General features: G+C 45.6%; 1 protein-coding gene across 10 annotated transcripts in view; it reads right to left on the bottom strand.

Moving 5' to 3' along the window:
• LOC120820734 (LIM domain-binding protein 3-like) overlaps positions 1-16595 on the bottom strand; it is a 29796-nt gene that overhangs the window by 7141 nt on the left and 6060 nt on the right. For 6 of the 10 annotated variants that reach the window (XM_078104898.1, XM_078104897.1, XM_040178847.2 and 3 more), the window contains 4 exons: positions 11793-11944; positions 10238-10307; positions 7603-7625; positions 6096-6269 (listed from right to left, as the gene is read on the bottom strand). In XM_078104898.1, coding sequence (XP_077961024.1) covers positions 6096-6269; positions 7603-7625; positions 10238-10307; positions 11793-11944 — 419 coding nt within the window. Of the gene's footprint in view, positions 1-6095; positions 6270-7602; positions 7626-9339; positions 9534-10237; positions 10308-11792; positions 11945-16595 lie in introns of all 10 variants that reach the window. The other 4 variants (XM_078104900.1, XM_078104899.1, XM_078104902.1 and 1 more) reach the window with 1 other exon arrangement.

The following is a 16595-nucleotide window of genomic DNA, read 5'->3' as shown; positions in this document are numbered from 1 at the left end:
ATATATTCGAAGGAAAATATTTTATTTTGTTACATATTATATTAAAACTGATGTCTTGTCGGACATCTGTGAATCACTGTGTACTGTATTAGGCTGCAAAAAGGGAGTTATACAAATAAAGTTTGTTTAAAGTTTGTGCATTTTTGCATTAAAATGAGAAGGGGAAACGGATAAAGAGTTAATAAACTACACATCTGTGATGGCGGCATACAGCAGCTTTTAAATGAATGCAAAAAATGACGGAAAAGTAAAATCAAGTCAATATGACACCCAGAATGAAAAATATAGTTTTTTGATCTATTTAAAATATCTGCATTTAAATGTGCATCGTACGTCAGTATGAACAGAATTTACGTAAACAAACATATTTGTGTTTTATCCCTCTGTGAGTCACGTCTGAGCTGCTCCCCTCGGGATGACTTAGAGGCAAAAGGGAAAAACCACAGTCTCTTTATTGGCGGATAAAAGCTTGACCTCCGCTCCTATTGATTCATGTTGAGTCATTGCACGGCGGACACAGACCGACGGGAGGACGGTGGGGGCAGCGGGGATCGATTGGGCATAATGGAGGGATGATTAAATAAGTGAGCGGAGCGGAGAGAGCTCCATCCATCAGTGCTCGGGATGGAGGAGGGGTGGAGGGTTAAGAGCTTTGTCCGTCCTCTCAGAGGCCGAGCAGACCTCCGATACACAGCGTCTGATTCTCCGTCAGCTCGGCCCCTATTTCACAAACGCTTGGAGAAAGCAGCTAAAGAACACGGCTAAACAAACTGAGATAGCATCAGGAGACACGGAATGACAAGCCTCGTTTAGACAGACACTCCAGATGTTTGGTCCCAATGTACCAACGTTTTATCTTCTGCAGCCGCAGGATGTTTTCTACAACCTCTCAGTTACTTTTTGTAACTGAGAGGTTGTCATGTATTTATGTCATGGTTTTTTAAGTGAAGGTTGTCAAGATGTCGGTTACTCTCTGCCTTTACTTAAACAGTTGTTCATAAACCTGCAGCATAACAAAACATTCATTATAGTTTTATATTTAAGTGTTTAGAGTGTTTAGAGTTTACTCCGTCACAAGTGAATGACAACCTACTAAATATCAGTGATGGTCGAAAGTATTCTGATCTGATCAAATACACAGGTGTTACGATTAAAGTAAATCTTTTTTTTATTTGATTTGCAAACTAACTAAAGCGGTCAGATAAATGCATTAGACAAGACAACTACTTTCAATCCTAATATTCGGGTGGAGGATAAGTAAAAACTACAAAAAAGGTTTGTGATCCAGGAATTGAAATCTATTATTCATGTTAATTTAACTGGAATGGAGTATTGTACTGGAGACTCTTCCCCCTCATATGACAGCCAGAAGAACAAAATGCTCTAATGCACTTTGATCAATCGATACCATCTTTGATCCGTATTAAAAGACTCTATTAATGTGAGCTCATGTCAGACAGAAAAACCTTTGTGTTCACTGCTCCCCCTTCCGGGGAAACCTGACGCTTACATCAGATTAATAACTAATAAAAAAGCTTTCTATGAATCTGCTGGCTGGCAATCTCCAACCTGCAGTTCAATCATGCTGCAAATTAAAATGTGTTGTCTGTCTGTTACTGTCTCCGTGCTGACCAATGTGCTCAGGGTTGCCTTCATTATTATCATTGCTGTTATTATTATTATAATTATTATTATTAATGAAATACAATACCATATAATATTAATATTAATTAAACTAAATGAATACCATACTTAATACAAGTCAATATTGTGTATTATACACTACTTACATTTAACATGAGATTAACATATTGATATATAAATTCACTTGGGGTTTTAAAGCAACGCTTTACATAACCAAGCTGTTGAATAAATGTAGTGTGGTATAAAATGCAATTTTGTGTATAAAGTATAAAGTAAATGGAAATACTTGTGCCAAGCTGTTGAGTAAATGTTCTTTTCACTGCTGCTGAATTAAAGAAGAGGAGTCTAGAAGCAGGCAAAGAGGAGTTTACCTCACAAACAGGATCATTTAAGGACAGAGGGGACCTAACGGGCCGGGAGGAGAGGTGAGGTGTTCAGGGAGGAGCAGAGTGTACGAGTGAGCAGCCGGGGGGGTCAGCAGCTGTCCTACGGAGCTCTGCTGCCTACCTGCTCCTCCTCAGAGCCTCCTCCTCCTCCTCCTCCTCCTCCCCTGGTAAACAAACACAGATTTGTCACATTTGTCTTTCATGACTTTAGACTGTAGAAGGTGATCTTTACAAATAGACGTTGCATGGCGGGTTTGTTTTGAACACACACGGTTCAACCAGACTGACAAAAGAAGAACACAGAGAGACAAAGATCCTGTCGAAATGCCTGGTCGCAGGTAAAAGACCTTCAAGTTTAGCATTGAAAAGGAAAAGAACAAGAAAAATATTTAGCGGCAAAGTGCACCTTGGAGATTCAACAATGATTGAAGGTCATTTATACTTTTGGACTTGGCGCCCAAACTATGTCAAATGGAAAAAAATCCAGATTTTATCTCTGTTAAAATAGTTAATATTGAAGTAAAACGTAAAGCGGTGGGGTCAGTTATATGGAAATCTGTGGTGAAAACGAAACAGGAAACTCACAGGACTCGGTGCCGGTCACGTGGGCCAGGACCCGGAAGGACTTGGACTGCATGGTGACTGCGCAGCTGCGGCGGCCCCATTCACCCAGGTCCTGGTCTTTCTCTGCACTCTGGACGGCCTGATAGACCGGGGAGTCGCTGTCTACGAGACCGTCTTTAACTGGGAGAGGACTGCAACCCCACCGTACCCCCCCCCCCCCCCCGCCGCCCCGCCCGTGACACCCCCAGGTCAATGCCGAGACGCTAAAGCTTGAGTGGACTCACTAAAACCTGCAGCACTAAAGGGTTGTTTACATTTTACACAAAGGATGAAAATTGTTGTGGTGCACGGGACGAAAACACAGAGAGGAAAAAAGGAAATCAAGCTGGTATCGATTTGATTGAAAACCGAGACAGCGGATGCAAAGGAGAGAGAAGCATTATATGAGAAATGAAACGTGTTTCAGGATTAGATGTTTGTTTGTCAGACACAGCATGAAAACATGTAACCCACTAACAGAAGGAGAAACGGGGGTTCAGAACATTCAGTTTGTCACCAGTTGCGCCTCGTTCCTCCAGTCTATTTTATATTTCATGTTTCTACCCAGCGGAGCCGGAGTGTCATTGCTTTTCCATTTCAATTAAAGATTTTTGTGGAAGCAGAGCATGAACAATTGGTTCAGATGTCCAGAGCAATTTCGTGTTTTTGTTCTCTCAGGGCAGAAAGAGGGAGAGAGAGAGCGGTTTTCATGCACACGCAGCAGCAGCACATCTCCCGACGCCATTTTCCAGCAGGATGGAAAATCGATTGGTTGTGTGAGAACAGGAAGAACACACGGCGGCATTTTTCACCAGGATCCCCACAACACACCACAGCAACAGATGGATCTCGGTAATGCTTCAGAGAGTAAAACCGGATGAAAGAAATGTCTAAAAAATATTAAACCTACTTAAAACAAATGGTAGATTTAAAAGATACCAGGCGGCGACCTGTAAGTTTGATCCCGCAATACTGTTTCTGAATGAGATGTGAATGCGTGAAGCACTTCAAATCCCACATTGACCACAGAAACACAAATTCCTCAGTGCAACAACAACTACAAACAAACCTCTCTGAAAACCTCCAACAATCATAAAAACCAGAGCGCTGCACCAACATGTGTTCAGTAACCGTTTCCTCCTTCATAACCTCAGACAACATCACGGCAAAAGAGCCAGAACTAATGCCGCTACTAGAGGGAGGAAGAGGAGGAGGAACAAGAAGAGGAGGAGGAGGGAGAGGAGGAACAAGAAGAAGAGGAGGAGGAACAAGAAGAGGAGGATGGAGAGGAGGAGGAACAAGAAGAGGAGGAAGGAGAGGAGGAGGAACAAGAAGATGAGGAGGAGGGAGAGGAGGAGGGAGAGGAGGAGGAACAAGAAGAGGAGGAGGGACAAGAAGAAGAAGAGGAGGAACAAGAAGAGGAGGAGGGAGAGGAGGAGGAACAAGAAGAGGAGGAACAAGAAGAGGATGAGGGAGAGGAGGAGGAACAAGAAGAGGAGGAGGGACAAGAAGAGGAGGAACAAGAAGAAGAGGAGGAGGAACAAGAAGAGGAGGATGGAGAGGAGGAGGAACAAGAAGAGGAGGAAGGAGAGGAGGAGGAACAAGAAGATGAGGAGGAGGGAGAGGAGGAGGGAGAGGAGGAGGAACAAGAAGAGGAGGAGGGACAAGAAGAAGAAGAGGAGGAACAAGAAGAGGAGGAGGGAGAGGAGGAGGAACAAGAAGAGGAGGAACAAGAAGAGGATGAGGGAGAGGAGGAGGAACAAGAAGAGGAGGAAGGAGAGGAGGAGGGAGAGGAGGAGGAACAAGAAGAGGATGAGGGAGAGGAGGAGGAACAAGAAGAGGATGAGGGAGAGGAGGAGGAACAAGAAGAGGAGGAGGGAGAGGAGGAGGAACAAGAAGAGGAGGAGGGAGAGGAGGAGGAACAAGAAGAGGATGAGGCAGAGGAGGAGGAACAAGAAGAGGAGGAGGCAGAGGAGGAACAAGAAGAGGAGGAGGAAGAAGAAGAGGAGGATGGAGAGGAGGAGGAAGAAGAAGAGGTGGAGGGAGAGGAGGAGGAACAAGAAGAGGAGGATGGAGAGGAGGAGGAACAAGAAGAGGAGGAGGAACAAGAAGAAGAGGAGGAACAAGAAGAGGATGAACAAGAAGAGGAGGATGGAGAGGAGGAGGAACAAGAAGAGGAGGATGGAGAGGAGGAGGAACAAGAAGAGGAAGAACAAGAAGAGGAGGAGGAACAAGAAGAGGAGGAGGGAGAGGAGGAGGAACAAGAAGAGGAGGATGAGAGGAGGAGGAACAAGAAGAGGAGGAGGAGAGGTGGAGGAAGAAGAGGAGGAGGAACAAGAAGAGGAGGAGGGAGAGGAGGAGGAACAAGAAGAGGAGGATGGTGAGGAGGAGGAACAAGAAGAGGAGGAGGAAGAAGAAGAGGAGGATGGAGAGGAGGAGGAAGAAGAAGAGGAGGAGGGAGAGGAGGAGGAACAAGAAGAGGAGGATGGAGAGGAGGAGGAACAAGAAGAGGAGGAGGAACAAGAAGAAGAGGAGGAACAAGAAGAGGAGGAGGAACAAGAAGAGGAGGATGGAGAGGAGGAGGAACAAGAAGAGGAGGATGGAGAGGAGGAGGAACAAGAAGAGGAAGAACAAGAAGAGGAGGAGGAACAAGAAGAGGAGGAGGGAGAGGAGGAGGAACAAGAAGAGGAGGATGGAGAGGAGGAGGAACAAGAAGAGGAGGATGAGAGGAGGAGGAACAAGAAGAGGAGGAGGAACAAGAAGAGGAGGAGGGAGAGGTGGAGGAAGAAGAGGAGGAGGAACAAGAAGAGGAGGAGGGAGAGGAGGAGGAACAAGAAGAGGAGGAGGAACAAGAAGAGGAGGATGGAGAGGAGGAGGAACAAGAAGAGGAGGAGGAACAAGAAGAGGAGGAGGAACAAGAAGAGGATGAACAAGAAGAGGAGGAGGAACAAGAAGAGGAGGAAGGAGAGGAGGAGGAACAAGAAGAGGAGGAGGGAGAGGAGGAGGAACAAGAAGAGGAGGAAGGAGAGGAGGAGGAAGAACAAGAGGAGGAGGAGAGGACTGAGCGAGGACAGCACGGTGTTCGGCATTAACTGGCAGTGGTGAATGAGGAGGAGGAGGGAGAGGAGGAGGAACAAGAAGAGGAGGAGGAACAAGAAGAGGAGGATGAAGAGGAGGAGGAACAAGAAGAGGAGGAGGAACAAGAAGAGGAGGAGGAACAAGAAGAGGATGAACAAGAAGAGGAGGAGGAACAAGAAGAGGAGGAAGGAGAGGAGGAGGAACAAGAAGAGGAGGAGGGAGAGGAGGAGGAACAAGAAGAGGAGGAAGGAGAGGAGGAGGAAGAACAAGAGGAGGAGGAGAGGACTGAGCGAGGACAGCACGGTGTTCGGCATTAACTGGCAGTGGTGAATGAGGAGGAGGAGGAGGGGGAGGAGGGAGAAGAGGAGGTGGAGGTGTTCTTACCCTCCGTCGGGCCCCTTCCCCTGCGTCTGTCCTGCGATGGCGTCCATGATGGCGTCCTGCGAGTACATGCTGATGGGCGTGTTGTACTGCGCGTGGATGATGGTGGCGTTGCCGCCGGGCCCTTTCACCTCGATGGGCTTATGGGTAGGCAGGGCGGCGGGGTTGAAGCCGGCGCTGTTGTTGGCAGGAGGGGGGACGGAGGGTGGGGGGGGTGACGGAGAGGGGGGGAGAGGACCGAGGTGGACAGATGGGTGGAGGGAAAGGAGGAGCGATGTTCGTAAGGGAAGGTTAGCGAGGAAGAAACAGGCCGCCATGCTCACCGCAAACGCTTGGACAGGAAGGCTGTTTTCATCAGAAACAGCTGATAGAGCCACACAGAAATCTCTTCTCTGGAAACACATGTTCCAATACTTATCAACCTTTAATGTTCATATAGAAATTCATTTTCTCCAATCTCACCATGCAGAAAAGATTCATACAGCAGGCCAAACCACTCGTTTCTATTTTAAAACTCCATCTTGTGTAACTGTCAGACGCTTCACGTCGTCTCTGTGCTTTCTGTGGTAATTGAAGCTTGAGGAACGTCAGATAAAACGTGTCAAACTGTGACCTTTATTCAAATGCCCCAAAATACATGAAATGAAAAAGATGCCATTCGTGCAGAATCGCTGCGGGGATTCAATCAATTACACCCCTCCCTCCCACGAGGCCCCATTTTTTAAACATACGACTTTGTCCGTGCACGCATGCAGGGTGAATGAGCACGCTGCAAAGAGCAGAGGGACAGTGAGACATCCGCAAAAAAGCCAGCCTAAAACACACAGCAAACCGCGATGGTGCACGTTCGCGCTGCACCGACGGCAGATGATTGTCCAAAAAATACAAGTAATTTCGGTAATAATAAAAAAACTCCTTTTAGCTTCTGTACCAGGTGGGTTTAAGGTCCAAATGGCCGGTAGCTCACCCGGTGCTCCCTGCAGGCTGAACCTAATTCCAAAGTAAATATAGGAATACTTGAGGGCCTCCATCAACAACAAAGACCCTTGCACCTCAACCAACATGTTGGGCTTCCACTACATGCCGCTACAATTCTGTGGGGGAACCCAAAGTGCTTTCTGGAGCCTGCAGCGTGGAACCTCCGCCTCATATCTGTCGAGCATCAGACCACATTTTCAAACAGACAATCTGACATTGACGTCGTAATTGTCGTGCCGTGTGAAGATAAACTTCTCTCTCGGCTCTCGTTTTTCATTCTTTTGTTCTGAAATGTCCTCTGCTAACCGATCCAGTGTCAGAAAGGTCAGCTTGAATCAGGTGGAGGCCCATGTTCTATAATGGGCAGGGAAACAACAGGGGCTTCTATGCTTCTGGGCGTTTTACCCACGTGTCAATTAATGCACAATAATGTACTTCTCTTCATCCCAACAGGGACCACAAAGACACCCACAGAGACAAAGCCATGCCTTAAAAACGACACACGATGCACTCAGCAGGAGGGGACACTGACTTGGGGGCGGCTGGGGACAAAACCTTGTTTGACCGACATGGAGAGGAAAGAAGGAAAGAGAAGACGATTAGCCGTCAGAAAACACGTTGGCATGTTTTGTGAGTTTTAACAGCAGGACAAGTTCCCGCTGCAGAAAGGAGAGAAGTGAAGGTCAGAGGTGAACGCGATGTACTCGCACTGCCCTCACCGCCGCACAGCTGTCAGATCAGCGAGTGAAGAGATTCTTCCTTTAGAGGCAACGGGACTTTGACCTTTATTGCAGCGACAATAATAAGAGCAAAAAAACTCTCGAGCGATTTGCAAAACAGAGCATTCATTCCTGAATATATGTAATATCAAGTTCAAATATATTATATATTCAATGAATTATTACTACTATAATTGTTGGAAATGAGCCAGATATTTGGATTCTTAAAAAAACAAAAATAGTGTCATAATAAGTCCCGTCGTCAGGTAACAAAAACACAACGATCCTTTTTTTCAGGGTGAAAGTCCAATACAGAAAGCGTACGGACAGGATGTGTGTGTGTACATGTGTGTGTGTGTGTGTGTGTGTGTGTGTGTGTGTGCGCGTGTAAGGTTCCCTGACCTTTAACAAACAGGTGTTTGGCCCCTTTAGTGATGCTGTAACCGAATCACACTGTGAACTGGGGAAACACCAACGCGTGTGCGTGTGTGTGTGTGTGTGTGTGTGTGTGTGTGTGTGTGGCTATGAATACGTATAGTAACAGTCACACACTTACAGCCCTGTAATATACCAGTGTAGAAACAGTTATGAGTTAAAGTAGGTTTAATCAATAAAATATGCTGTAGGTAACCAAATGTTGCTGCAACTAATATACAACACATATATACTTTGTATATTTTCATCATTTCATCATTCATATCCATGTTTAGGTTCAGCTAAGCTTTTTGGGGGGGAGACTTAATACACTGAATGTACTGAGCCCATTTTTCTCCTTCTTGGGGTTAAAGGTCAGCAGAGCAGAGGTTTTAGGGGAGTCAGTTATTGATCTCTAATCAGCGTGGAATCGTTCTCCCTGAAATGTCTCCAGTGTGACCTGTTGGTCCACGTGGCAGGACGAGGCCGCTAAAGGCAGCAGAGGTCTCAGAGGAGGAGCTGCTGGTTCACGCTCAGAGAAAAGCAACAAACCGTAGAATTAACTGTCGGTTAAACATTGCAAAGTAACTACTTTTGTTTTTAAAAAAGGTGCGAAACTTTGTTAGCTGATGTTAGCATCTGTTCCCATTGCTCATGGAGTGAGAATAGAACGTTGAGATGTTCAATGTGTTCAAACACCTGCATCCCCTGATATGACATCATTTCTTTTCCCAGTTGGCAGGACAGCACTGCAGAACTAAGAGCTAAGAAAGAAATGTGTTCACACCAGAAACAAACGGAACCGTGGTTCAGCCGTTTGTTGCTTCAGGGAGCGTCCGCTTGTAATTTTAGTCTTCCAACTAAAAAGTCAGGTTCACGTCCGGACCCAATGAGTTCGGGGCGAAAGCGCCCTGAATCCTCGCTGAAATCCAAAGAAACAATAGTAATTTTCCCTCCAGACTGCATGTGCATGTAGAGCCACTAAAAATCTGAACTGTACGCCGTTATTCAAAAGAGAAGCCGGGCATGAGGAAAAAACGTGGGCGTTCAGCCCTCTCATTCCCGCCTCTACCAACAGCTCTGCCTCCAAGACCCTCCTCCCGCCACGTTGACTCCTCCTCTCCGTCTCTACGTACCCGGCAGGCCGACCCGCCTGAACGGCCGCCATCTCCCTCAGAGCGTCCCCTGAGTACAGGCCGATGGGGGAGTTATACTGCTTCCTCTGGGCGGGGCTGACGGCCGCCGGCCTCCTCCCGGGGGAGCCTGCGTCTGCAGGCCCGGGGGAGGCGCTGCAGGCCGACGGGCGGCCGTTGACCTGCACTGACCGAGGCTTCGGGTGGAGCGGGGGGTGGGAGGAGACGGGGCCGGGAGGGAGCAGAGAATGTTGGGTAACAGCTATCAATGACTAATCAATATGTTTTAGAGACCAATCAGATTGTAAAAGGTGTAAAAATGTATTTTTGTAGGAACCAAGAAGTGAATCCATGAGGATTTCTTCACCTTGTTTTTGCATTATTTGAGCTCATATTACTAAATCAAGTGATTTCTCCTGTTTTTGGGGTGTTTTAATGGTTCATCCGCTGGCTTTTGAGACATATTTTTTGAGACAAGGATGAAGCTCATGTTCTTCTTCTCTCGGCCACCAGGAGGTGACAACTCATTGTTCTGAACTAGTGGCTGAAAAACTGAGGCTAAGGAGGAACTAAAGGGATCCTTCCACATTTAGATGCTCACAAGGAGAAAAACAAAAACCAATACATGTGCTGCCAAAACTTCATTTCAAGTCAAAACGTGAAAGTTAAGTTAAGAAGTCAAAAAACATGAATCAAATGTAAACAATGTGTTTTTAACATGTTTACAGTAATGACGGACTGGATTTTTATCAGTTTTCTGTGTTTATGTTCAGATTACAACACATTGTGATCAATACCAGATGGAAGCTGATCAGTTTCACTACCCAGGGTGCATTTGGGGGAAGAAGGCATCTACCGTCCGGCTATGTGCAGCAGCAGAAGTGCATTATGGGTAAGCTACCTGTTGGTGCGGGATCATGGGCATGGAGGTGTCGAATCTCTGTGCCTGCATCGGAGCGGGACGCTTTGACCTGAGGGAAGGAAAAGAAAAGATGAGATGATTTCGGGTTAACTTTCATTGGCCGTGCTTTGTTTTGTCATCAACATTTTTGTCCACACAACCAATGAGTTTATGAATTAATCGTTTAGCAACTACGAGATACAATCTTTCACAGGAGGTTATAGATTATAGATTAGGTTCAAATCTCTCCCAAAGGTGTTGAATGCAACATAAAAAATTGACACATTCACTTGTTTTGGTTATATATCTGCTTTGTACCGTTACGTATTAAGAATCCGGACAGAAATGTAACTAGTTGGGTCCAAAGGTTTCTGGGGAAGGAAAGGTCATTTGTCTAAACTCCTGTGAAACCTGTTGTATTTAGAACCAATTTACTGTCAGACCAGCGGGTCGTATCCGTCATCCGTACATGTGATTGTTACCAGAACCATGAGAAAAAAACCCAAAAGGGTCAAAAGAAAGACTTTTAGCTCCAAGTAACACAAGCGTTGCTGCCAGTGAAAATGTTGTTGTGACCTGCAAAGAGTGAGTGTTACACGATGTGCTCTGCACGGGGCCGTTCAGGTGATTCAACACTTTAAATGGAAGAAAAGGTTGACACAAAAAAAAAGCGTAATCATATACAGCAGCCTAGAAAACAGCAGCTTGTGTGGAGGAATGTTTTCATGCGAGTTCGAGCTCTTGAAGTGGTTTATTCAGCTGAGGGGTCGGGATTTTCTCAACACGTAAAGGAACACTTTATCCTGCAGATTATCACACACAGTGCTGGATCCAATGTGCAGCGTTACACAATGCTAATGTAAACCTTTTGTCTTCAAAAAGACACAGACATCGGCACATCTTGTTGTGTACTTCTAGACGAACTGCTGGAATGAGTCCAGAAGTCTCAGATCAAGTATCTGACGGCTTCAACCTACTGACAATCACAGATCTATAACGGCCACTTTGTGTTGTTTGGATGAAATTAATCCTCAATTAAAAATGTATTTTTATTTTGTTATTCTGCTATTGATTGTGTGTTTTCCACAGGGGTCAAAAAGCTTTATATATATTTGATTTCTGGCCTCTACTTCCTGACCTTTGTGTCCACATCAGACCTCAAAGTCCGCTTTAAAACACGTGAGTGACGAGAGGAAGTCTCCTCGTCCTCGGGGCCGATGTTGTTCCTTCCTCACCAGAGGGTTTGTAGTTATGAAAACTCTGCTGCGGACCAACATTCATTTCCCCACCGAGCTTATCAGATCTCCTGTGAAAGACACCTTCAGGTCACCGCGAGGATGCGTTTTGGTCAATGTTGGTCCTGCAAAACATCTGCAGCACACATCCCTGCCTTTGTTTAATTAAGCGAAAGCATTTAAGATGCCAGCAACCTCAGAACGATCTATCTATGTATGTCAGACAAAACAAACGTTGTGAAAGTGTCACATTCGGCTGGTTATACTATTTGTCGTTGATTCGACGAAGTACATATTTGGACGCGAGTTGAAGCCCTCACTTGGTCATGGTGAGCGCCAGGTTGTAGTTAGCCATCTTGATCTTGTTTTGGGCCTCCAGGTGGGTCATCCCGTCGGTGCCCACGTCGTCTATGGCGACGATGACGTCACCCTGCACCAGGTTACCCTGCGCCGCTTTGCTTCCCGGGGTGATCTGTCCAAACACAGAAAAACATGGCATGTAGATCTCACATTTACATTGAGGATCTTTAATCGGTCACACGATAGGATGACATCAGCCACTCGAGAAGAAACCCGATAAAAAAAAAGTTGTCTCTGGTGTAAGAAAAGACCAACTGAAAGCAATATTCACGAGTAAACATTGGCGATCCTTGCGTCCTCTTTTAGATGGACGCTTGCAGGTTCTATTTGCACATCAGGTCAGCGCACACGTCAATCTGTAACCGCCAATCACTTAGTCACTAAGAGCAGGACGGAAAAAGGGTTCACTGCTTTAACGTGGAACAATCAATCAAATGGGGACGGAATTCATTAATGAGTTAAAGTCCCTTTAATCTGAAAATCCACCTCAAGAGGAGAGTTTTGATCCTCGTTCGCAACAAACTAAAAGGGAAAAAAGACACGTTGGCGCACAAACAGTTGAAATCATTTAAAATCTCTAAAATAAAACGCAGAAAATCTTCTAAATCTGGATCCCGATCGTCTTCAGGCAGATCAGCAATGAGACAAAATTAATTAATTTCATTAATTTTATTCGACTATAAGCTCACAAGATTTCACCTGAACCTGTGTTAAATTAGCACGAAATTACACCTGTGATTTCGAAGCCGTTGATCAAATAGTGGTTAAGCCAACATTTGTTTATTACCAAACACAAAGTACAGCTGACGCTGAACAGTCAGTTATTTGGTCATTAATCAAAGTATTGGACGGATTAAAATGTTGAATCAATGATTGCGCTAGACGAAAAAAAACAAGAGAATCAGAAAATTTGATCCCGTCCCGAGGGGGACATGAAATGTCTGTATCGGATTCTATCCCAATCCATCAAATAGCTAAAAAATAGTCATTTAGTGGGTGTTTAGAGACGACAAAGCAGGCTTGAAGCCTTCCCAACGTTCTCAGCTCGTGACCTTTCACCCCCCCCTGAGTCGCCGTTCAGCCTCGTGGCCTCTGTGGCGCCTCGGACACAAGTGTTCATGCCTGAGTGTTAAACGCTGGACAGCTGTGTCAAAATCATGTCTGCTTTGTCTTTCTCTTTTTCTCACTCGTACCTTCAGCCTGAATAATGTGACCTTTGAGGAGAAGAAGAACAAGGCGGTGAGCTCAAGTACATGAGTGCAGATTTGAGGTTTTCATACTGTAGGCTACTTATTATTTATGTTGAATACAAAATAAATATTGTACTTTCTTTTTACTACATTTATCCGACAACTTACATTGCAGATTTTTCATACTGGAGCTACTTTGGGCGTCCAATTATTTTCCCTGCCGACTAATATATTGCTTATTGTTTGGTCTTTAATTAGTGTTTTTTCCAAAATCTTCAACGGTGAATGTTTTGTCCAAAACTCAAACATACACAGTTTAAATAGCGCTGTGACGCGTCGCTGCCGCCCTTGACTCTCGCTCTGACTCGTCGGGCGACATTTCCGCTGAACGTAAATGCGGCGTGAGGGAAACATCGCCCCCTGGAGACCAGCTGTTAGCCGACACGAGTTTGCACTCTGCTCAGTTTACCTTCCAGTTGGAAGGATTCCTGCACGCCGCCAGTGAAGAAGAGCTCGAGGCCGAGGGGAGCTTCAGCGCGGCAGGCTGCGACTCTACTTGGGTGGCTTCTGTATTTATTGCGCCACGTGCACGACAAAAACATGACAGTTGAACTTGCACTTCATAAAAGGGAAAAGTCATATTCATGTTTGGTTCATGGTGAAATATTGCGACTCTGAAACCTGTCGCGTCGTGGCTTGGTTGGTTAAAGTGCTTGTCTCCCCAGCAGGATGCCACAGGTTCGTATCCCAGCAATGCGTCAAATGTTGGGCAAATAGTCTTTTCAACTATCTACCATGCATGCATAGTTACTCACTTTCAACTAAATTAAGAATTGGGTTGATTGTGTTGTTTCTTCAAAGATAATCAACATATTAGACATCATCATGTTTGTTGTGGTTTGGTTTATTGTGCTTCTCTGGTAAACAGGACATTCGGGGTTCACATCCCCGCAGTGCTGAAGTCAGATAACTTCGGGCAGGAAATTGCGTCACATTGAAGCCTCGTGTTTGCTGAGTCCGTCGGATTTCAACCTCCAGATTATTTCGTCGCAGCCGCTTTGGATTAAAGTGAACAAATGTTTTGTAGAGTTTGTGTCACTGAGTTTGAACAATGCGAGTCCTGTCCAGGCGGCAGAGTGGCCTTACTTTCCCGCCGAGCCATCGACACTGACCCACATACACTTTACACACTTCTACGTACCTCACAGGGATGAAGCCATCACCTCTGAAAACAACCTGGATTCTCCATCCAAAGTTACAAATATGACTTTTATTGACCACATTGCCCCAACAGCAGAGACTCTGTAGGTCTGCAACAGTAGAAGAAGAGCTGATAAGACGTGTGTGTGCGTGTGTGCGTGTGTGTGTGTGTATATGTGACCTTCAGAGGCTAAAAACAGCCTTCTGCCTGTCAGCAGCCACAGACGCTCGCTGCCACTCTGCAGGCCTCAGCACGCTGCCGACACATGTGTCCGCGAGCTGCAGGAGCGTCGAGAAGCGCAAGTCTCACTGCACAGGTCGCCGGGGACAAATGAGCCTTTTAATCATTGTTTCGTCTTTGTGGTCACTCTGCATCTTTTCTTTCTTCATCTTTGCGCTCGCTCGGTATTCGGTCCAGGACTCTGAAAGCAAAAATAATCCGTCTCTCTACCAAAACTGCATTACGGCAGCGTGATAACGTAACGTACCAAATTATAGATGAGAAAGGTCTGAATCGGTCCTGGATCAAACGTTGGGGTTCCCTGATGTGGAACGGTTTGGGAGACCCTGACATGTGAGCGGATGCGTCGGGATCAAGAGCTCACTGAGAGCCGAGTCAGCGCCGCGTGTTACAGCACGCGTACAGTTACCCGGAGCTCGGCTTTCACGCGGACTGTAGAACTTTATATAAGCAGCTCACTGCAACGAGAATTCAAGTTGGACTAGAAATTAAATGCAAATATCTGCAGAGTTGGATTCTTTGAAAAAATTTAAAAGGACAGAGCTGTTTTACAGACCTTGAAAACTATAATAAAAAACAGACACTGAACAATTCTTTCACATTAAAGCTGATTATCTAGACTAAAATAAGGGAAACAAGCACTCTGACATACTTTAAATATTTATATTTATTAATTAATGATATTTATTTCATCTCTTCATTTTTGAAACTGAAAGTAATCTGAAGGCCGAGCTGTTGTTCATCATTTATCATCTAATCCTGAACCTTCCTCTTTCATGCTTCTCGGGCTGAGAGTTGTGTTCGGTTTCTTTTATTCGTTTAACTCTCTTGACATTTCAGGAGGCCCTTTAGGGAAAAATGTCAGTGGGCTTTATTTGAGTTGCAAAAGCAATGAGTTCATGTTCCAGAACATCCATCAGGTCAGAGCGCATGTGTTGCCCTGGCGACTAATAACTGGACGACATCTGCTTGTTTTTTGACAAGTAGTGCGATAAGAGCTACTGCATGCTTGAGGTGCTTCGTCTGCTGTTGATTCATTTTGTTTGATGTCAATATTACGTCAATCCCTCGTGCTGTCTGGCTTCCTTTCCGTGGCGCTCAGCTTCGAGCCCATTGCCACCTGCAATACAAAAATCTTCACAAACGTATTTATTCTTCTGCGTCCACAGAATGTGCCAAAACAGCTGGTCGCCGTTATTTTTAGCAAAAAAAGAAAGGAGGTAACAGGGACTATTTTCAGCCGTGTTGGATGGCCTGGTGAGTATTCGTGGCAGCAGAGGGACGTAGGATTGGAACGAGGCTCGATAATGTGCTTCCCCAAAGAGAATCGACGGCAAAACATCCACATTCACGGTGCAGCAGACGAGTGATTCACCCTCGTCTGCCCGTCCACCCCACTGCCTCAGATCCCGAACCCTGAACACGATGCTCTGAACCTCTGAACCTCTCAACGCGAGGAGACAACCAAGCGGCGAGCCCGGCGGGATGACGGGAAGCTCCCGCCTTCGCCGGCTCACCCAAAAACTCTCCGCCGTCGAGGCCCCAACACACGTGGTGTGTGGGAATATTTAACCCCAAACAGCCCGGGTTCTTTGTGTTCAGTCAGGGTGTGTGGGGTGATGTCCGAAAGCAGATTTCACACACACACACACACACACACACGGTCAAAATAAACACAATGAATGCATTTGGGACTTTTTTCATGCCAAAATGACAACGAATGAATGAATGAATAAATGGACCGACACAATGACGTCCAGCAGCGCGCGCACACACACACACACACACACACACACACACACACACACATGCATACAGTAGTCTCAGTCATTCAGAAACAGCTGACGAGGAGTTTCCCGTCTGTTTGTGTTGGTAGTGAAGCCTCGGAGGTGCAAACCGACGTCCCTGGATTAGTTTGATACTGAAGAACACTTTGAAATGCCTGAAAAGTTCTGCAAGAGTGTCTTCTTTTCTATGACGGAGATCCATGGATTTATTTAAAATGCCTCCATTTCCTCAGTGCATCACAATGAGGGACATAAGTGTCTATAAAGAGCTTAACCCAGTGTTTTTTGTTACATACACACTGATTAAACCAAAGGCGAGTTTATGCAGAGATATACAACATTATC

The sequence above is a fragment of the Gasterosteus aculeatus genome, chromosome 6, assembly GCF_964276395.1.
Source record: "Gasterosteus aculeatus chromosome 6, fGasAcu3.hap1.1, whole genome shotgun sequence".
Taxonomy (NCBI): domain Eukaryota; kingdom Metazoa; phylum Chordata; class Actinopteri; order Perciformes; family Gasterosteidae; genus Gasterosteus; species Gasterosteus aculeatus.
Note: the sequence above shows the minus strand (reverse complement) of the source record. Positions and strands in the feature narration are given on the sequence as shown.